This window comes from Zingiber officinale, chromosome 2A (genome assembly GCF_018446385.1).
Source record: "Zingiber officinale cultivar Zhangliang chromosome 2A, Zo_v1.1, whole genome shotgun sequence".
Taxonomy (NCBI): Eukaryota; Viridiplantae; Streptophyta; class Magnoliopsida; order Zingiberales; family Zingiberaceae; genus Zingiber; species Zingiber officinale.
Genome location: NC_055988.1, coordinates 107,584,942 through 107,608,411, shown reverse-complemented (window position 1 = coordinate 107,608,411; position 23,470 = coordinate 107,584,942). Strand labels below are relative to the sequence as shown.

General features: G+C 35.7%; 1 protein-coding gene across 1 annotated transcript in view; it reads right to left on the bottom strand.

Annotated features, from left to right (window-relative positions):
* The window catches only part of LOC122043880, a 29,001-nt gene extending 28,155 nt beyond the window's left edge, over positions 1 to 846 (bottom strand). Inside the window, exon 1 of the mRNA XM_042604447.1 lies at positions 807 to 846. Within this exon, the coding sequence (XP_042460381.1) occupies positions 807 to 846 (40 nt within the window). The remainder of the gene's footprint in view (positions 1 to 806) is intronic.
* Positions 847 to 23,470: the final 22,624 nt, after the last annotated feature.

The window sequence follows — 23,470 nt, the reverse complement described above, 5'->3', positions numbered from 1 at the left end:
GTGCATAGTATATGGTGAAGAAAGACCTACACAAAAACCAAGATTTTAATGCAACATATGTATGCTTCAGAGAATCAAATCTAAGTCATTTTGATGGGGTATTGCTAGGGCTAGGGGTAACATGTAGTCATTTTGATGAGCGTGCGCGAGTGTCACTTGCACAGGATCAAATTAATTCATTTATACTCAACCAAACCCCTTAACCTACACTAAGGTAGTATAGTAGAGGACCGGGTCGTCTCTCCAGGGAACTAATGGCAGGACATTTGTTTTCAGACGAAATCGAATAATGGGGTTTTGTTTTGGAATTTCTACACCTAATGCAAATAAGGAAATCCTAACTATACAGCAAATATGAATTCACAATGCAATGTCACTCTACACTATGAGGATCCAAGAAATATTCATAAAGAAAGCAACAGTTAAACAAAGACAAATAACTAAACAACAATTAAACAAAACCTAATTATGCATAAAAGCTAAACTTGTACCACATTATCACCCTATCATACAAGATCAACAATTATACATAAATGGAACTAAACAGAATATGAAACTAAACAAAGTGCAATCTATCAATCTAAGAAGCAATAACAAACATAACAACCTAATTAAGCAAGAAAGTAAACTACATTAACCTTAAACAATTAACATGAAAGTAAACTAACAACTACGCAGCATGAATCAAAACATTAACTACAATATCCAAAATGCATAAGAACAAAGACTAACAAATCTAAACATGGAAACAAACTAAGTTAATCAACCAAACTCATTCCTCCATAATCATATACCAATTCAACTACCCTTTGCCGTCACACAAAGGGCCCAGATCTGGAACGCCATCACTGGTGAACAACAAACCCAATGACTGCTACTTATCGGCTGGAAATTGATACACAACTAAGATCGAGCTTTCTTCTTCCAGAATTGGACAGTCACTGCATTTGAGATAGAGGATCACTGCTTCCGAAATGTCGTCCACAGGTGAAGGCTCCACAACGGCACAATGATGGATTTAGAGAGATGGAACTCGCCGGAGAAGAAGGCACAGTCGGATACTTCTGCTTTCGGAACGTCGTCCACAGGAAGATCCGCTGAGATAGGGATGAAGAAGGAATACCTTGTCGGAGGAGAACGCTCCGCTGTCAAGAGAACCCTAGACCACCGTCGCTGTCCTCTCAAAGGAGTCCGTCGGAGCTGCTGTCGTCGCCGAGTTGAGCAGATCGGAGAAGAGGAGAATGGATGCGGAGGACCGGCCGGCGGCAGTGAAGAGAAGAAGAGGTGCCGCCGGCCGGAGAGAAGAAAAGAGAAGGGGGAAGGTGGCGAAGATCGCGAGCCCTAGCTGCCGCGAGAAAGAGGAAAACGCGAGAAGAAGAGGTTCGGGCACTGTTCCGTGCGTGGAGAGAATAAGGGTTTCTTAACGGGTTTTGGATCTTGGATTTTGGAGGTGAGGATTTTTGGATTTGGTTGATGGATCCGGATCCAATAAGAGAAGGAAAATTGAGTTTTTAAAATTGGGCTTGAAGAGTGGGTTTTGGATTGGATTTGAATTGGAGCTCTTCTTAGTTGAACCTTTGATGTTTTGATCTCTTTGAATGGTCCAGATCGCTTTAAATCAGGATGAAGGGCTTAATCACTTGATCTGACTGAAGGGGCAGGATCTCATTGGATCTTGATCAACGATTCATATTAAATCAGCTTGATCTCCTCCAGTTGACCTCCAAATCAAGGTAAATTCGATCCGGTTCGATCCTAATCCATGACTCTTTGAATTCCCTACAAAATCATAATAAAAACATGAGATTAAATTCTACAATTTGTAGGAAATTTATAATTAAATCCAAAATGAGTCTCTATTCACAAATCATGATATAAACACAACATTAAGTATGTGAGAAGGTATAAAATGCTAAGTATAAGAGCCAAAATATTACACAAAATACCCATTATCAACTCTCCCACACTTATTCTTGTGCGTCTCGAGCAATTAAACAAAAGAAGAAAATAACAAAATGTATCCCCTAGCAATTCTTAATCATGCTTAGAAAATAGTGAAAAGAAAATTACCTATGTTATCCAATTCAATTGATCTAAGCATTCATGAATTCAATTCATACACTAATTAACAAGCATGATAACTTAAATCCACAATCAATAAATTGAGAATGATAATAGAATAACCTCACAAGGAAAGCGATGGTAACTCTCATCTCATATAAATGCAATAGTGGAGTTCACTCAAGTTGCTTGTGTTTCATTCACTACCATAAGCTTAATAAATTCCAGAATTTTAAAGAAGCGAGCTGATTTTGCATTTGTTATTTTTGAATTTTGAATGACAAAGTGTCTTGGTTTGAATCTTGAAGAGTTGGGTCTGTGTAGAAGTTGATGAAACTTGTTCTCAATTCATTTCAGATTAGAAACAATTTGATCAAGTTACTACAGCTCTTACTCAGTGGACCGAATTCAGCCTCTATACTTGCTTCATCTAAGTTCCAAACTTTAATGATTGGACGTTTCTTCCCAAAATTTTTAGAATCAAGCCCTTAAATGCTCCTCCATTTATCCTGCTAGAATTTCTGGAAATAAAGGTCAAGAAGTCCATCTCAGATTTGAAACTCAAAGCTGGAACTCCAAATTTTTTATCATCAATTCTAACTCTGAAATCTGATCTTACTGATTTCTAATCAAGCTTTACATTTAACTTCTGCATAACATCTCATTTAGCACTTAATTGGATTAGCTTCACTAACTTCATTGCTGATCAGAATCTCTTTAAGAATTGGCACACAATTTCTGCACAATGACAGTTTTCTGCAACCTTGCATTTCAATTATGATTTTGTTCTTCTAAATTCATTTCCACCTACTTCCAATGATCATTAACTCATGGACATATATTTCCTTCTATCTTTCAAAATACTTCTTCTCAATTTAGCACAAATGAATCCAAATCCTACCTCTGAATCTTCATAGTTTCTATCATCTTCAGTTCTGATTTCTCTTTGAATCCAAGCCTTGTAGTTTAAGCTCTATAGATTAACTCTTTGAGTCTTCAACAAATAAAGGCTTGTATTATTATGAATTAGAAATTCAATTCAACATAAACTGGAACTATTTTTCTTAGTGAACAGATTCAGCAGGTTAAGTGTTCTGCTCTTGCTGCCTTGTCTCCATCTCTAAAGCTAATGTCCAATGATAGTCTCTGAAATTTATTTCTTCACTTATATCTAACACTTGTTTATTGATTAACTAAGAGATGTCTTCATTTTATGAATATCAGAGAACAATTTGATTTAGAATTCAATAAACTGAATTTTTGGATTCTGCAATCAGTTTCATTTCTGAGCAAACTGTTTACTGATCAAGCTTTTGCATTTAATCACTATAATTCTCTCATTCAACATTTACTCAATAAAGGCTTGATTTCCATTCTACTTCAACTCACAAAGATCACTCTAAAAGCAATTTTGGTACTGCTTAGTGATTCAAACATATTTGCAGAATTTTTATGTATTTCTGTTTTCATTCTTTATGCAGCTCGAAAATGATGGAGTTTACATCATAATAGCCTTTTCAATCTTTGCAAATAATCCATAGCTCTAGAATTAGATTATAAATTTTATCCAAATTAATTCCAAAACCGAAACACAACTTGCTGAAATTTCAGCTTTTTGATATGCACAATTTCAACCTCTTTATGCACAGTTTCACCATTCACTTATCTTTACTTATCTTCCCTCACACTTAAAATTTTGTTCATTTCGGACACTTAACTCATCAAGAATCAACCAAAACACTTGATAAAGAAAAAACATCCAGTTTCTAAAGCCTCACACACAGTTTCTGTGTTTATTTGTCCTTTAGTTTCCAGATTCTGCTATAATGATATTTCAACAAAAATTGTCAGCAAGTGAAGCTTCGGAAGATAATTCATTTGATATTGAATCAAGAGGATTTTGAATTCCATTCATTTTAGATTATAAATAGCAAGAAAACTTGGCACAAAACAACAAATTACTTGTGTCACAAAACTGAATTACATTGAAATCAGGATTCAGCTCCACTTGCAACTGCACACTTCTCTCTTTCATTTTTTTTTCTTTACATCTTTTGCACTTGACCGACCGCAAGACTTAACCTCTTTTCTTTCAAAAGCACAAAATTCAGCTCAAATTTTAACTTCCACCTGCTGCAATTACAGTCCAAAACCCAAACTGCAGAATTGGTTTTTAGTTTCAGTTCCCAGCTTTGTGTTTCTGTTTGCATCCAATTCTCAGTCTTAAAAAATCTTATAAACTATAGAGAAGCAAAATCATCATTTAACAATGCTTGAACAACAACTAAATTATAATTTTTCAGTGATCCAATAGCTCTAAACACCATGTACCACAGAACTTACAGGTTTCCAGAATCTCTATACAGCTTCCTGACTTTGTGCCAACTAGTCATCATTTAGCCACCAAAAATTCCTATTCCTTTTCACTTAGCCTCTTAAGATCCTTATCAATTCATCCTCCAAAAATTTCCAAGTTTTAGCAACTCTAGCTTATTGTAACTCATTTTCCAAAATGGCATAGAAATGCTTCATTAGCAGAAATTTCTGCATTTCCTTCTTTTCTGATCTACTTGGAAATTCTGGTCAAACATTAAAGCTTTAACCTCCAAAAGACTATCTTCTTAACATTCAATCACAATTAGCTTGCCCTTCAATTCCTTCCAATCGAAAAGTTCATTACATACTCTAGTACATTCCTGCACATCAACTTACTGCATTTCTGCTTAATTTCCAAACTTTGTAACTTCTGCATTTCTGCACAGCAGTCTTAAATTCCTGTCCTACATTTCTGATAATGAATTGATCAGATTCCACCATGCTTCACCTCCTAGTTACTAATATAAACACCATTCTTAACTTTCTCTATTTCAAAATTGTTGTTCTTGAACCAGCCAAACACTCACAGACCCATAAATTCAGCCCTATAAATTCTGCAATTTCTGCACAACAGCAATGTCCAATTCCAGATAAGCAACAAGCCTTAAATTCATCTCTGCATTTCACATGTATAACTACTAAACATCAACATCCAATTCAACAAGTCATAAATTTTCACTGCAGTATCCCTATAAGCTCTTTTCAGCCTCTCATTTCTGCAATTCTGTTGTACACAGAATTCAGTAACCAAATAATTATCAATTCCTAAATTTCAAAATACTTTCAGATGCTACATAAAAGATAGAATTAAGGGTTTGATTTCATTCAGCACTACAATATCCAAACTTTGAATTTTACACCTTGTTCAAAAATAGCATCACCAATTGCTCTTCTTCGATTCTGTTCAATTATTCTAGCTTCTGATTCCTCTTAAAGATCCAAGTCTTGCAGTTAAATCACTATAGTTTTTTTCATTTAATTCTCCGTAAATAGATGCTTGACTCAATTCTATTTCGGATCAGAAACCATTTCAACAACTTAACACAGTTTCTATTAGTGAAAATATTTCAGCAATTTAGTATTTAACAATGTCTCCATCCCATTTTTGAAGATCTGGAAAGAAATACAACACCATTAAATACTGAGAGTGTAAGTCATCCACTAAATCCTCCACTGATTTGAAAGCTAGTGATACAAAGTTGGTACACTCTTAATACAACATTTGGAACTACATTCCTGTTTTCCAACTGCTGCCTTTACTGCATTATTGAAGCTAACCCCCAACTATAACTTCTAAAATTTGTTTCTTCATCTGCCTTTAGCATTTGTTTGATTAGTTAAAAGATGTCTTCGAATGTATTGTGCAGTTAAAAACCCAACAAGTTTGTTCTTCAATACAAATTTGTTTTCCTCTTGTGCAATTAAAGCTCATTCCTTGGTTAGCTAGAAAATTGTTTTACTTTGTTTAATTCAGAAATCAAACAGGTTTGATCACCAAACAGCCGCTTCCCTTTTCTGAATTTCTACATTTGAGTGGCTAAGTTTCCATTTCTGATTTTCTTGGACTACAGATAGAGCTTCCAGGTTTTAATCTCATCATAATATATCATTCAACTACTCAATCAAATACAACTTGAATTTAATTAATTCCTGATCAGAAACAAAATTGCAGGTTGATGCAGGTCTTGTTTAGTGGTAGTTCTCAAATTCTTCAACTTAAGACTTAAGTTTCAAAATCCGTAATTCAAGGAACCTTAGGCTTAAGACTTGCAGATTTAGGCTTAAGAGGAACAATCATTTAACACTAAATTAATAGGAGGTTGAATTTAGATTACTGCTGTTCAAAATCAACATAAAAAATTTGGCACAATCAAGTTCTCGATTCCTATTATCTCATTCTCTATGCAGCTCAAAAAATTCCTTAACTTGGTGAGTTCATTCTAACAAGAATGCTTCCTTGCTAACAGCTAGCCCAACAATTTTCAGAACAGTATTCATTACTGAAATTAACTGAATTTTACATAAGTTCATAACTGATTTGAGGGCTTCCCATAAATTTTGGTACAAACTTGATACTAAAATTTCCACAAACAACTACATGTAATTCCAGTTTCATAGTTACTGAAATTTCCAGCTTCCATTGAACTTCTTGACATATTTCATTTGATTCCAATCTCACTAACAAGTCAATTAACACACAAATCATTAGCTACTGAACTTTAATTGTTGAATCCAGTGAGTTGGTGTTGTTCATACTGTTAAACATCAAATTTTAGTTTGAAGCTCATTAGTTTCAGATTTTAACACCTGAAAGAATTTGTTTTCCTTGAATCACACATGGTTGAGAATTGAGGCCAAAGTTCATTGCTGAAAACTCTGCTGGACATATTGATCAGAATGGTTTCTACTTCTCTATTTGTCTTCAAGGATATCATTTGGATTCCATCTCAGCTTAAACATCCAAACAGATTCTCAAATTCTATGTCTTTACATCAGTTTTGATTTCTAATCTCCTTGGTACTTCAGATCAAGCTTTGATCTTTAATCCCTCTACATTGTTTCATTTAACATTGAATCAAATCTAGCTTGTCTTCATTTGGTTCAGACCAGAAAGATCAATTAAAAAGTTGCCATAGTATTTGCAATTTAACAGTTTTCAGCATTCAGTTTCACAGTTCTGTTTTAGCAATTAGAATTCTGTCCAATCCAATTTCTGGAAAACATGGAATGAAAAGAACACCATATGTTACTGAAAATTCCATAGCTTCACTATTTTTCCTCACTGTTTTGTAAGCTACTTATAACATTTTGGTACACAATTGATAACAATCTAAAACTGAATTCTGATTTCCAGTTTCTCACTTCACTGTTTTAAGCAACATGATTCTTCAAGATTCTGTAAAATCCAGTTTGAAAAAGGCATGGAATGAAATGAGAAACCATTTGTTAGATAGAGTGCAGGATCTTCACTAAATTTCTCACTATTTTGAAAGCTGGTGATAAAAGATTAATACCCACTTGATATAACTCTCAAACTGAATTCTCTTGAAGCTTTAATCTCAATAGACCATCTCATTTAACATTCAATCCAATCTAGTTTGCCTTCAATTCTACATAGATTCTGAACAGCGCGGATAAAGAGTTGGTTCTGATTCTACACAGTGAAGAATTTCTGGTTTATTTCAGATATGCTATTTCTGTTTTGTATCCCTTCCAGCCTCAACACTTAAACTTCCAGAATCTTTTCTTCATTTGCAATTTGTAGCTATGTCTAGGTTAGCTGGGGCATTGTCTCATTTCGAATGAATAGAAAATACAAACTACTTCCAATTCAATCAGCACTCTTTTGTAATTTCTGCACAGCAACTATTGGATAACATACATCAGCTTCCAACAAATTCATATCCAGCAATTTGAGAGTTTCCTAAAACAAATCACTACCATCCAAAATATAAAAGACATTGGAAATAAATGAACTCCATTTGTTGCTAAAAAATATACAATATTCACTTAGTTTCTCACTGACTTGAGAACTGCTGATAAGATTTTGGTACAACTCTTTAAACAAAACTGCAGTGTAGTGCAGAATTCGCCTAACTGATTTGAAAGCTACTGATACTTCTGTTTCAAGTAGCTTCTAGCAGCTTCCTTGTGTAGTAATTCATCAAGATCAAAACTAAAATGCCTTTCATCATCTCAAATTTGCCAAGTTCAGAGTAACTTCCATACCCAAAAAAATTTTGGCAGATTTTGCATGTCAGGACCAGAGAAATTATAATTTCAATCATGCAACACCAAGTAGAAATGAAACCCTATGCATTGAAACTTTGTGATTCCATTCTTATTTGCAATTCCACTTCCTTCGATTGTACTTAGCATAAGTTCTTTCCTAGCTCAGTTAACTTCCCAATCTGGATTTGTTTGACTGCAATTTCAGTAACTTATAGGTCTTGTCAAATTCTGAACATAACAAATTCTGTAGTAACTTCAAGTAAAACATCTACATTTCTGAATCCTTCAAATTTTGATATGCATTTCGAGTAGTACAACCCTCAAGCTAATGTGAAGATAGCCCAACACCGTCTAAGCAAGATACCACAATTAACTTTTTGCCTTGTGCAAGTTTCAGAAATTAATTTCAGAATTTGAACTCTTGAAGTCTGGAGCTTCATTCATTGCTTCAACTTAATGTTTAAGAATCGAGTTCAAATCTCTCTTAATTCATCACTTCCTCATTGTAAAGAATTTAAGCTGCCAGAAAGTTCAGGAATTCAAAAATTTGATTCGAAGTTCACTTTTTCAACAGTAGCATATTCAACTTGCTGGATTGAATTTCAACATTTGAGAGTCAAAATCAAGCTAAATTTCTCAATTTTAAACAAATTTGCTGTGCACAAATTAAGCCTCCACTCCATAGTTACAATTCCTAAATTTCAAAACAATTCTAGCTTGCATCTTAAAGAATTCAGCTCAGGGTATGGTTTCATTTGGCAGTGCAATATTAAAAGTTAGGATTTTAAACCTTGCTGTTCAAAAACAGTATCACCAATTGACACAAATAACTCATACAATAACAATTCTGATTTCCAAAATTTGAGCTGATTTCTTAAATCCATTGCTTAAACCTTCTTCATTTCAAGTAAAATAATCAATAGGTTGTTTCATAGAATATAGATTTGTTAAATGAAGAATTATCTTGCAATTGATAGAACACCACTCAGCCTTAAAATAGCAATCTATTTCCTTGAAAATAAGAAACTATTAATCTTGGCTCATTGCACTTCCAAAATTTTCATCCAAATTGTAACATGTGTCATTCAAGTCCCCAAGGTTATGATTCAATCTCAACTCAATCAAATAGCATTTATGCTCTTCAAATAACTCCAATAGCACCAAGAACATAATGTTCAACTTCGGAAATCACTCATCAAAAACTGAAATGAATCTTATCATTAGAAATGTTAATCCAAAGATATACTCCTCCCCCACACTCAAAATTTTATCCATCTTGGCCAAATAATTCATCATATAACAAGCAAGGTATCCACATCCAAGAGATTAAGAAATGAGAAAAGATAAAATGATATGATGATTCAAAGAAAATAAGCAACAAATTGTGTGGAAGATTCGAGAATTAGATTAACCTTCATAAGAATGGCTCAATTCATGAAAATGTGGTTTGAAAAAATCAAAGCAAGTTCTAGAGTGACACTAACACAAGTGCATCTCAAATAAGGCTTAATCCTCACTAGGTATTCAAATTATCATCTCAATTTATCAATCTAGATTCGATCACTAAGTATCAAACTCATGTAATCCAAGAATCCAATCATGACTATGAATTCCAAAACTTAACAATCAAATTTAACTAACTCTCAAAAATATCTAAAATGATATCGAGAAATGCCAAGGGGTTCATTTTATTTCCGAAAACCAAAACTTTTTTGTGGAAATGAAATATTCAACCATAAAAAATGATATCTACAATAAAGGATTTATTTTCAAAAACCAAAATCATACTCTATGAAAGTTCATGTAAGTAAATGAATTATTCATGCAACCAAGTAAAGGAATGATATCTACAATGACAAATTTAAGGTGAAATGAATCAAACTCCCCTGAATTTCTGGTGGGCGAATATGGTTCAGTAAGCGGAAGTGGAATAGAGCAAATGGAAGTAAGCCACTTCTTCATGTTATCATTATCGCCAAGTTCAGCTCCCTCCATCATCAAAGCCTCAAATGGATCCATGGCTATTGGATACATATCCTGATCTTACCTAAAACAAAAATCAAACAAAATCACAAGACACAGGAAGCTCAAAATCCTGAACACATGGATATATCAAACAAATAAGTATTAAGGCACCAATCAAAATAGTAAAACAATCCTAAAATCACCAAACACCCTATAGTTCCCCGACAACGACGCCAAAATTTGATGTCGTGCGCGACTATCACTTGCGCAAGATCAAATTAATTCATTTATACTCAACCGAACCCCTTAACCTACACTAAGGTAGTATAGTAGATGACTGGGTCGTCTCTCCAAGGAACTAATGGCAGGACATTTGTTTTTAGACGAAATCGAATAATGGGGTTTTGTTTTAGAATTTCTACCCCTAATGCAAATAAGGAAATCCTAACTAAACAGCAAATATGAACTCACAATGCAAAGTCACTGTACACTATGAGGATCCAAGAAACATTCATAAAGAAAGCAACAGTTAAACAAAGACAAATAACTAAACGACTTAACAACAATTAAACAAAACCTAATTATGCATAAAAGCTAAACTTGTACCACATTGTCACCGTATGATACAAGATCAACAATCATACATAAATGGAACTAAACAGAATATGAAACTAAACAAAGTGCAATCTATCAATCTAAGAAGCAATAACAAACATAACAACCTAATTAAGCAAGAAAGTAAACTACATTAACCTTAAACAATTAACATGAAGGTAAACTAACAACTCCGCAGCATGAATCAAAACATTAACTACAATATCCAAAATGCATAAGAACAAAGACTAACAAATCTAAAAAGGGAAACAAACTAAGTTAATCAACTAAACCCATTCCTTGACAATCATACACCAATTCAACTACCCTTTGCTGTCACACAAAGGGCCCAGATCTGGAACACCATCACTGGTGAACAACAAACCCAACGACTGCTCCTTATCGGCTGGAAATTGATACACAACTGAGATCGAGCTTTCTTCTTCCAGAATTGGACAGTTACTGCATCTGAGATGGAGGAAGACTGCTTCCGGAACGCTGTCTACAGATGAAGGCTCCACAACGGCACAGTGATGGATTTAGAGAGATGGAACTCGCCGGAGAAGAAGGCACAGTCGGATTCCTCTGCTTTCGGAACGCCGTCCACAGGAAGATACGCTGAGATAGGGATAAAGAAGGAATACCTTGCCGGAGGAGAACGCTCCGCCGTCAAGAGAACCCTAGACCACCGCCGCTGTCCGCTCAAAGGAGTCCGCCGGAGCTGCTGTCGTCGCCGAGTTGAGCAGATCGAAGAAGAGGAGAATGGATGTGGAGGACCGGCCGGCGGCAGTGAAGAGAAGAAGAGGTTCCGCCGGCCGGAGAGAAGAAAAGAGAAGGGGGAAGGTGGCGAAGATCGCGAGCCCTAGCTGCCGCGAGAAAGAGGAAAACGCGAGAAGAAGAGGTTCGGGCACTGTTCCGTGCGTGGAGAGAATAAGGGTTTCTTAACGGGTTTTGGATCTTGGATTTGGAGGTGAGGATTTTTGGATATGGTTGATGGTATCCGGATCCAATAAGAGAAGGAAAATTGAAGTTTTTAAATTGGGCTTGAAGAGTGGGCTTTTGGATTGGGTTTGAATTGGAGCTCCACTTCTTGGTTGAACTGTGTACTTATATTTACTTCCCTCCATAACCGTGGGACCGGCTCTAGGGGGGCCGTTGATGTGACGGTTCCACATTTTCTTTGATATCTTGATCTCTATGAATGTTCCAGATCGTTTTAAATCAGGATGAAGGGATGGATCACTTGATCTGACTGAAAGGGCAGGATCTCACTAGATCTTGATCAACGGTTCATATTAAATCAGCTTGATCTCCTTCAGTTGACCTCCAAATTAAGTCAAATTCGATCTGTCTCAATCTTAATCCATGGCTCTTTGAATTCCCTATAAAATCATAATAAAAACATGAGATTAAATTCTACAATTTGTAGAAAATTTACAATTAAGTTCAAAATGAGTATCTATTCACAAATCATGATATAAACACAACATTAAGTATACGAGAATGTATAAAATGCTAAGTATAAGAGCCAAAATAATACACAAAATACCCATTATCACATTTCCTAAAAGCATATAAGTACAGATTGACAAAGAAAATACACACGTAACTAAATATTAACTAGATAGATTGAGTTAAGGTATACCTAGGAGACATTTTTTTAGGAAAGATTTGAAAAATCGCGGGAGAGAGCTGCTAGAAGGCACCTTGAACGCGGATGATGTAACACCCCAAATTTTAATATTTGGAGTCCTAATAGTATTTAAAATATTTAAAAATACTTTATAAAAATTCTAGAGATTTTTAGAAATTTTTAGAGTATTTTAATGCAATTTTTTAGAATATTTTTGGAGTTCGTTTGGTATTTTTATCAAAAGAAACAAGTTGCAAAAATAATGTCCAAGCCGAGATTCGAACCGGAGACCTCCAGCCGAGCCAACTCTTAAGAGAATCCAACTAACCAAGTGTTCCAATGAGTATTGCTGAATAAAAAGGGAATGAAATTTATTTAAGTAATAGTAGTAGAAAACAGAAAATAAATGGGAAAAAGGGGGTTCAGCTGAGGAATTGAACCCGCGACCTCTGACCCGGTCAAAACGCAGCTAACCAAGAATCTAAGCGGACGGATCTGTTTAGAAAAGGTAGCGAATATATTTAAGATAGTTAACAGAAATATTAGGTATTAAAAGAGAGAACTTAGGGATTATTTTCCCCGTGACCTAAACTTCTCCCTTCCTCTCCTCTCTCGCTCGCGAATGGCGTGCGACAACTCCTATTTGGGCGGAAACGAAGGAGGCTAGGTCTTCTCTTCCGACGGCCGGCCAAGGTTCTCCGAGGGGTTTTCTCCACCTCCTAAAGATCTTCTCGTCGAGGAGAAGCTGCGAGCACGAAGAGGAGCCGGAGAACTCGAGGTATCCGAACCCTAGAAGCTTTCTTTCCGGCTGTGAGTTCAAGAACACGAAGTAAGCGCTTCCTCACCTGTAGTAAGAGTAGTTCCGAGATTTCCTTTACTTGCTGCCATAAATTGAGGTTTCGGATTCTTGTCTCGTTGCTTTGGAACATGCTGTACAGAAATTTGAGTTTACTAAGAGTTTTTGAATCCTTCCTTTGTTTTCGGAAGGATGTATAGAATCGGGATTTCTAGAGGAATAAGGGTAGTTTCGAGTTGATTTGGTGTTTCTGTTGTTTGTGGGATGTGTCGTGAAGATGGTGGACTTAGATGCTTTCCTGCCGTGAGTATGAGAAGTTTTTAAAACCAGCAAGTTTGGTTTTTATTCTAGCATGTTGTTTAGACCTTTCCCTTGTGGTATAATTTTCCTTTGCTGGATAATTTTCCCTTGCTGTTTGCAAGCATGAGCAGTTTCTCTTTGCTTTGCTGTTGTGAGCACGAGTAATTTTCCTGGAGTTGCTGTGCAATCCGGTGATTTGTATAGCTTGAGCATGTAGTTTGAATCCTTTCACCTTTATGATTAGTACATCAGATTTAGACATGTTTGGATTGGTTTGTATTTGAGAACATGGAAGCAAATTAAGTGTGTGGAGTATTTCATTTATTTTGGTTTCCAAATTTCCTCATTTCGAGTCCTAAAAGTAATTTAAAAATATTTAAAAATGCCTTAGAAATATTCTAGAGATTTTTAGAATATTTTTATGTAATTTTTAGAGGTCGTTTGGTATTTTTACTAAACGAAAGAAGTTTCGACGAAAAAATGTCCAAGCCGAGATTCGAACCCGCAACCTTCGGTCGAACCAACTCTTAAGCGAATCCGGCTGACCAAGTGTGCAAGCGGGCGCTGCTAACCAAATAAGGGACAAATTATATTATGTAATAGTAGCTAACGGAAATAATTAAGTTAAGAGGAGAAGGAGATTAATCTCCCGTGACCTAACCTAATTCTGTCCTCTGCTCTTCCCGTGCGACGCCGATTCTGCCCGAGCGAAGAAAAACGAAGCCCTAGCTTCGTCTCCGACGGTCGGCCAAGGGGGATTTCCGCGAGCCCTTCTCGGATCCGAGCTCCTCTTGTCAAGAAGGAAGTCGTGAGCACGAAGAGGAGTCCAAAATCGCAAGCCAACCGAAACCCTAGAAGCATTAGAAGTCCTTCCTCTTCGGTTGTAAGTACAAGAACATCTCGATAAGTTGCTACTCACCTGTAGTAGAGTAGTTCCGGATTCTTATTCCTTTTGTTTTCAAATTTTCTGTGAAGATTGTTGGTTGTGCTTGCTGCCGTGAGTTTTTATAGGAAGATGAGAAGGGGGTTTAATGGATTTGGTATATAGTTAGGCTTCTCAATTCTGATAATAAGCATCTCATAATTGGATTAAGTGGAGTATCCTATTCTTGTTTTTGGTTTTCTGCCGTGAGGTTGAAAGGAAGAATATGGAGAAAAAAATAAGTGTGAGGAGCATTTAGTTCCTTTTGATCACCTGCCGTGCCACAGTTCCGGGAGGAATTTCTTCTGTTGGTTTCGGATTTTAGTTGTAGAGAATTATGATGTTTAGGGATCTTAGAATAGATTCAAGATTTTGCTCGCTTTCTTGCTAATCTGTTGAAGCATGATTGGAGATTTTGGTTGCTTTACAAAAAGGTTTAAGCTATGAATTTGTTACATAGGTTTGTTTTAACTTTACAGCAAGCTGAATTTGGTCTTATGCAAGGAAAAGGGGCACGTGTAACTCCCTTGGGGTTGCTGTGCAATTCGGCTATTTAGCTGAATAGGAGAAGGCATAGATTTGTTGATTAGCATGTAGTTTCCTTTATGTTGTTACCTTATTGTTGCTTACTATTGATTTATAGCTGCGGTATAGTTTGTTGCGCTATGAAGTGGGCACGAACAACCCTTACTGTTGGTTTCAGTTATGCTATACAATGAACAAGAACAGTTCATTAGTTCTACACCAGCTTTAGAGCATATAGTGCAGAATTTGGATTAGCATGATGTAGTGCAGATTTTGATAAGTATGCCATGCAGATTTTTATAAGTATTGTACGCAGATTTTTATATGTATTGCTTGCAGATTTTGATATGTATTATATGCAGAACTCAAATCTTAGAGTAGATTTTATTAAGCATTTCAATACAGTTGTATTAAGTACTTTCATGCAATTATGCTAAGCATTTCAGTGCAATGTTAATAAGCATTTTAGTGCAGTTTTGTATGAGACATTCTTTTTAATAGAGGTATTAACAAGTATAAGAAAGATAAAGAAAAGAAAGAAAAAGTCCAAAGTCTTAAGTAGATCCCAAAGTCAAGACTTTAGGGATTTTGGCACACAAGGTGCTTGTTAAAATGTCATGTCAAAACATTTAAAAAAGAAGTAAATAAGATATTTTACTTTGATGAGGTTAGTACCCGACTTTCGAGGTTGTCGTTAAATAAATCCAGGTGACCAATTCCGAGGTCTTGCCCCTGGTAAGACCGAGGTCTTTACCCTCGTAGAACTGGTGGCTCGCTACCCCAGTCTCTATTAGGGAGCGCGCTTTGGTACTATGCCTGAGCCCAAGAGAAGTTGATTATTATTTTAAAGTATTAAAGTATAAGTTTTTCAAATTAGTGAAATAAAAGAATAAGTTTAGAACAAATGAAATAAGTTTCACTTTGTTTTAAAATCAGCAAGTTTTAGTTTTCTTTTATACTAGCATGTTATTTAGATTAGCTTACTGTTATTTACTATTAGATGAGCATGAGTAGTTTTCAGTAAGCATTCAGTTAGTTTATGTTATAGATATATGTACATGCATATCGAGATTTTGTGAGTTAGATAGAGCTTACTAAGCAATTTTACTTATAGTTACATTTCCTCTTACTGCAGATAAAAGAAAGGAAAAGATATAGCACAGGAAGGCGACAAGGTGGCGCGGATGGTGTGTGATGCCAGGACTATGGGAGAGACTTGGGATGTTATTAAGTTTTCGTGTTTAGTGGATAAGAAACAATTGAGTTGTACTTTATAGTTCATGTCATTTGAGATTGTATTTTATACTCCATGTCATTTGAGTTCAGTCGTGTTTTAGATTGCATGCTGAGATGAGTTCTGATTAATAAGTAGATATTATTGTGTTTACATTGAGATATAGTGTGTATAGTTTCTGTTATTATGTGTTATATAAGCATGCCAGTATTGTATTGCATTTTAGTCCTGCTGTACTGCATACACTCTGTCGAAATTTTAAGTTTTCTGGAAAAAAAAAGTTTAAGTACAGTTTGTCATACTAGTTAAGTAAGAATTTATAGTAGTTAAGTAACAGTCACCCTTAGAGAGTAGTAGTAAGAAGGGTGGTCGTTACAGTTGGTATCAGAGCAGTTCCTATTCTCCAGCATCACACATCAGCATCAGCCTTGCCGTCTTCAAGTAAGAATGTATTTATACTTTCTTTATGCTTTTCCTTTAGTGCTTGCAGTGTAACACCCCAAATTTCATGATTTGAAGTCCTAAAAGACCTTATTAAAATCTAGAAATGTTTTAGAAAAATTTTAGAGATTTTTAGAAATTTTTAGAGTATTTTTATGTAATTTTTGGAGGTCATTTGGTATTTTTACCAAAAGAAAGAAGTTTCGACAAAAAAATGTTTAAGTCGAGATTCGAACCGTGGACCTTGGACCAGAACCGAGCCTTAACCAAATCCAGTTAGCCAACTGATCCAGCAATCGTTTCTTATTAATGAAGGGGAAAAATTCCATTTAAGCAGTAGTTGGGAAATAAATTTAAATAAAAAGGACGCGACGGAAGATTTGAACCTGCAACCCTTAACTTGGTCAAAATGCGGCCAACCAACTCTTCCGCAAATATTTCGTGAAAAGATAAGGTGCGAAATATTCTTAAGCAATGGTTGGTAAAAAAATAACCCTAGGTTATAAAAAGGAGGTTAAGTGAAGAGAGGAAGGGGAATTTTGCTCGATCCCTCTTCTCCTCTCGCACGCAGCGACTGCGTCGGCTTCTCTCGGGCAGAAACGAAGAAGAGGGCTAGGGCTTCACCTCTATCTCCTCCTCCCGTGCGCTTTCTCCTCTCGAGCGACAGTGAAGAAGAAGCCCGTGAGCGCCTTGTCAAGGAGGACGTGCGGACACGAAGGGAAGAGGCCGAGATCGTGAGCTCCTCTGAAACCCTAGAGCTGCCTTTCTCCTTCGGTAGTAAGCTCAAGAACAGCAATGTAAGCGCTTCCTCACCTACAGAAGAGTAGTTTCGGATTTATGCTAGTTCTTGTGTTGATTTTTGAAGCGTGTTTAAGGAGCTTTTGTTTGTTTCAGTTGCTGCCGTGAGTTTTTATAGGAGGTTGAGATAGGGTTTGGTTTACAATCACAGATTTAGGGCTTTTGGTTGAGTTTTATGTGTCGTGTTTCTTCTCACTGGTTGAGTTTCGGGAAGTTCATATTGTGGAATTTATTTCTCCTTGATGTTGAATTTCTGACCAAAAGTTGGTGAGTTATTGAATGGGTTTCAATGTGGAATTTGTTCTCCTTGATGTGGAATTTCAGGTTAGAATTTGGTAAGTTCCTGGTATTGGGATTCCAGCAGTGGACCTTGCTTCTTCTTGATAGCTGGATTTCTTAGACAAGTTTGGGTGAAATTGAATCCTGTTTTGGGTTCTAGCACAGCTAAGTTTTTGTGAATTTTTGACCATGGGATTCATTGAGTCTGCCGTGTTTTGAGTTTTGGTTTTTCTTGATTAGTAGTTCTGAAGTGGGATATTCTTTCAGTTGCATGGAAACAGATTTGTTAGGTTCATACTAATTATTGTAGCTGCTGTAGTTCAAGTTTTCTATGCTAGTTATAAATACCTGTGAGCTAGTCTCTAGTTTTACTATGCAAGAGATGAATTCTTCTTCAGTAGCTCATTGACTTTATGCATGAAAATTGGTTGTAGGAAATGAATAAAGCTCCTTTGCTGCCATGAAACTCAATTCAGTACAATGTAAAGATTTTGTTCAGTGCTGATTTTGTAGATTTAGTACAGTATAGATTAGGATACTGTTTTTATCCCAAGTAGGAAGTTAGATTCCTTGTGGATTGGAACTTTTCCTTTAAGTATCTAGTTCCTTTCCGCAAGTTAGATCTTGTTGTTTCTTTAGCAATGAAGATTTTGTTTAATTGCTATTTTCATTGAGCATGCAGTATAGGTTTTAATTCCAACAAGTTTTAGATTTAGTTTACACTTGTATGATATGCAGACTTTCATAAGTATTGCTTGTAAATTTTAGATAAACTTAGTATACAGATTTTAGATAAGCTTAGTATGCAGATTTTGTTAAGCTTAGTATGTAGATTTTAGATAAGCTTAATTTGCATATTTTTGTTAAGCTTTGCATACAGATTTATGTTAAGCTTTGTATACAGATTTTTGTTTAAGCATTCCAGTGTTAGAATTTGTTTAAACATTTCAGTTTCTTTTAAAGAAATATTCTTTTAGAAGTATTAACAAGTATAAGAAAGATAAAGAAAAGAAAGAAAAAGGCCAAGGCCTTAAGTAGATCCCAAAGTCGAGACTTTAGGGATTTTGACACACAAGGTGCTAAAGAAAATGTCGAGGCATTATATAGAAGTATTAAAAGATAACAAGTATTTTACTTTTATCAGTGGCACTGTGCTAGACTCTCAGTTGTCCTTGGGTTGGGCTCCCATAGTCGTCCCTAGGTTTTGATAACCTAGTAGTAACGGCTCGGCCGACGGTCGACGGTCGACGACCATAGGGTCGCCAAATGGGCCGCCGAATGGGTCGGGTCATTACAAAAGTAAAAGCACAGTTGTCGAGCCCAAGAGAAGTTGATTACTATTTTGAAGTATTATAAGTATAAGTTTTTGAACAAGTAAAACGAGTTTTTCATAAACATAAAGTATTAAAGGTTAAGTTTATAACAAATGAAATAAGATTCATATAGTTCTAAAAATTAGTAAGTTTAGTTCCTTATTCTACCATGTTTATCTAGTAGATGAGTAGTTTTCATGTTTACCTATTAGATGAGCAGCATGATTAACTATTAGAATTACATGAGTAGATTCCTTAACTTTTCTTTGCTATTAGTTTGACATGAGCAGTTATGTTTATGCTTTATTTCTTTTTAGAGCATATAGTTTCTAGTTCTTTTCGTATACATGCACATTCGTGATTTTGTGAGTTAGATAGCGCTTACTAAGCAAATTTTTCTTATAGACTACACTTCCTCTTACTGCAGATACAGGAAAGGAAAAGATGTAGAAAGGAAGGCGGCAAGGAGGTGTTTAAAGGATATGTGATGCCAGGACTATGGAAGCCTTGGGATTAGGAAAGAAGTTTTAATTTTAGTTTCCACATTTTAGCTATTGTAAACATTGAGTTGTATTTTAAGTTCATGTCATTTGAGATTATTCTGTTTAGATTGCATGTAGGATGAGTTCAGTTTAGTAAGTAGATATTTGTGTGTTTGATACTTATTTAACTGTGTGGTTGATTGATATGTGTTCCAGCCGCTTGTGGCTGAGTATATATTGCATGTATTATTGAATATGGTCATCGGTACAGGGGAGACTCTGCCGAAATTTTTCGGTAGGGTTTCCATGTGATTTGTAATCATACCGGTTAAGTAGAGTTAGTAGTTAAGTAACGGTCATCCTTAGAGAGTAGTAGTAGTAAGAAGGGTGGTCGTTACAGTTGGTATCAGAGTAGTTCCCATTCTCCAACATCACACATCAGCACCATCCTTGCCGTCTTCAAGTAAGAAAGTATTTAATTTTTCTTTTATGCTTTCTTTATTATTTGCAGTATAGAGTATCTGCTTATATGTGCTTAGGAAAGAAGAAAATTCATGTTTTAATTTTCTATGTTTGGATACATATGCTTAGAAAGAATAAAGACAATTTTAGTTTTGTTTCTCTTATCTTCATATATACATAAGTATGTTTAGAAAGGATAGAGAAGATATCAAGGCTTCCAAAGACCACTAATGGGTATGATGCGAGATAAATGATAGAGGACCGAGAAGTTAAGAGACTAAGGAACAAAGAGCATTATTAGTGGTAGTCATTTAGAACCAGAAGCATGAGGAAGTTACCTAGGAGTGTGAGGATAGTATGAGATAGAAATATTCAGAATTATTCTAAGTTCGAGGACGAACTTTTTATAAGGTAAGGAGGATTGTAACACCCCAAATTTCATGATTTGGAGTCCTAAAAGACCTTATTAAAATCTAGAAATGTTTTAGAAAAATTCTAGAGATTTTTAGAAATTTTTAGAGTATTTTTATGTAATTTTTGGAGGTCATTTGGTATTTTTACCAAAAGAAAGAAGTTTCGACAAAAAAATGTTCAAGTCGAGATTCGAACTGTGGACCTTGGACTGGATCTGAGCCTTAACCAAATCCAGTTAGCCAACTGATCCAGCAATCGTTTCTTATTAATGAAGGGGAAAAATTCCATTTAAGCAGTAGTTGGGAAATAAATTTAAATAAAAAGGACGCGATGGAAGATTTGAACCTGCAACCCTTAACTTGGTCAAAATGCGGCCAACTAACTCTTCCGCAAATATTTCGTGAAAAGATAAGGTGCGAAATATTCTTAAGCAATGGTTGGTAATAAAAATAACCCTAGGTTATAAAAAGGAGGTTAAGTGAAGAGAGGAAGGGGAATTTTGCTTGATCCCTCTTCTCCTCTCGCACGCAGCGACGGTGTCGGCTTCTCTCGGGCAGAAACGAAGAAGAGGGCTAGGGCTTCACCTCTATCTCCTCCTCCCGTGCGCTTTCTCCTCTCGAGCGACAGTGAAGAAGAAGCCCGTGAGCGCCTTGTCAAGGAGGACGCGCGAACACGAAGGGAAGAGGCCGAGATCGTGAGCTCCTCCGAAACCCTAGAGCTGCCTTTCTCCTTCGATAGTAAGCTCAAGAACAGCAATGTAAGCGCTTCCTCACCTACAGAAGAGTAGTTTCGGATTTATGCTAGTTCTTGTGTTGATTTTGAAGCGTGTTTAAGGAGCTTTTGTTTGTTTCAGTTGCTGCCGTGAGTTTTTATAGGAGGTTGGGTTTGGTTTACAATCACATATTTAGGGCTTTTGGTTGAGTTTTATGTGTCGTGTTTCTTCTCACTGGTTGAGTTTCGGGAAGTTCATATTGTGGAATTTATTTCTCCTTGATGTTGAATTTCTGACCAAAAGTTGGTGAGTTATTGAATGGGTTTCAATGTGGAATTTGTTCTCCTTAATGTGGAATTTCCGGTTAGAATTTGGTAAGTTCCTGGTATTGGGATTCCAGTAGTGGACCTTGCTTCTTCTTGATAGCTGGATTTCTTAGACAAGTTTGGGTGAAATTGAATCCTGTTTTGGGTTCTAGCACAGCTAAGTTTTTGTGAATTTTTGACCATGGGATTCATTGAGTTTGCCGTGTTTTGAGTTTTGGTTTTTCTTGATTAGTAATTCTGAAGTGGGATATTCTTTCAGTTGCATGGAAACAGATTTGTTAGGTTCATACTAATTATTGTAGCTGCTGTAGTTCAAGTTTTCTATGCTAGTTATAAATACCTGTGAGCTAGTCTCTAGTTTTACTATGCAAGAGATGAATTCTTCTTCAGTAGCTCATTGACTTTATGCATGAAAATTGGTTGTAGGAAATGAATAAAGCTCCTTTGCTGCCATGAAACTCAATTCAGTACAATGTAAAGATTTTGTTCAGTGCTGGTTTTGTAGATTTAGTACAGTATAGATTAGGATACTGTTTTTATCCCAAGTAGGAAGTTAGATTCCTTGTGGATTGGAACTTTTCCTTTAAGTATCTAGTTCCTTTCCGCAAGTTAGATCTTGTTGTTTCTTTAGCAATGAAGATTTTGTTTAATTGCTATTTTCATTGAGCATACAGTATAGGTTTTAATTCCAACAAGTTTTAGATTTAGTTTACGCTTGTATGATATGCAGACTTTCATAAGTATTGCTTGTAAATTTTAGATAAGCTTTGTATGCAGATTTTAGATAAGCTTAGTATGCAGATTTGTTAAGCTTAGTATGTAAATTTTAGATAAGCTTAATATGCAGATTTTTGTTAAGCTTTGCATACAGATTTATGTTAAGCTTTGTATACAGATTTTTGTTTAAGCATTCCAGTGTTAGAATTTGTTTAAACATTTCAGTTTCTTTTAAAGAAATATTCTTTTAGAAGTATTAACAAGTATAAGAAAGATAAAGAAAAGAAAGAAAAAGGCCAAGGCCTTAAGTAGATCCCAAAGTCGAGACTTTAGGGATTTTGGCACACAATGTGCTAAAGAAAATGCCGAGACATTATATAGAAGTATTAAAAGATAACAAGTATTTTACTTTTATCAGTGACACTGTGCTGGACTCTCGGTTGTCCTTGGGTTTGGCTCCCATAGTCGTCCCTAGGTTTAGATAACCTAGTAGTAACGACTCGGCCGACGGTCAACGGTCGACGACCATAGGGTCGCCAAATGGGCCGCCAAATGGGTCGGGTCGTTACAAAAGTAAAAGCACAGTTGCCGGACCCAAGAGAAGTTGATTACTGTTTTAAAGTATTATAAATATAAGTTTTTGAACAAGTAAAACGAGTTTTTCATAAACATAAAGTATTAAAGATTAAGTTTAGAACAAATGAAATAAGATTCATATAGTTCTAAAAATCAGTAAGTTTAGTTCCTTATTCTACCATGTTTATCTAGTAGATGAGTAGTTTTCATGTTTACCTATTAGATGAGCAGCATGATTAACTATTAGAATTACATGAGTAGATTCCTTAACTTTTCTTTGCTATTAGTTTGACATAAGCAGTTATGTTTATGCTTTATTTCTTTTTAGAGCATATAGTTTCTAGTTCTTTTCGTATACATGCACATTCGTGATTTTATGAGTTAGATAGCGCTTACTAAGCAAATTTTTCTTATAGACTACACTTCCTCTTACTGCAGATACAGGAAAGGAAAAGATATAGAAAGGAAGGCGACAAGGAGGTGTTTGAAGGATGTGTGATGCCAGGACTATGGAAGCCTTGGGACTAGGAAAGAAGTTTTAATTTTAGTTTCCGCATTTTAGTTATTGTAAACATTGAGTTGTATTTTAAGTTCATGTCATTTGAGATTATTCTGTTTAGATTGCATGTAGGATGAGTTTAGTTTAGTAAGTAGATATTTGTGTGTTTGATACTTATTTAACTGCGTGGTTGATTGATATGTGTTCCAGCCGCTTGTGGCTGAGTATATATTGCATGTATTGTTGAATATGGTCATCGGTACAGGGGAGACTCTGTCGAAATTTTTCGGTAGGGTTTCCATGTGATTTTTAA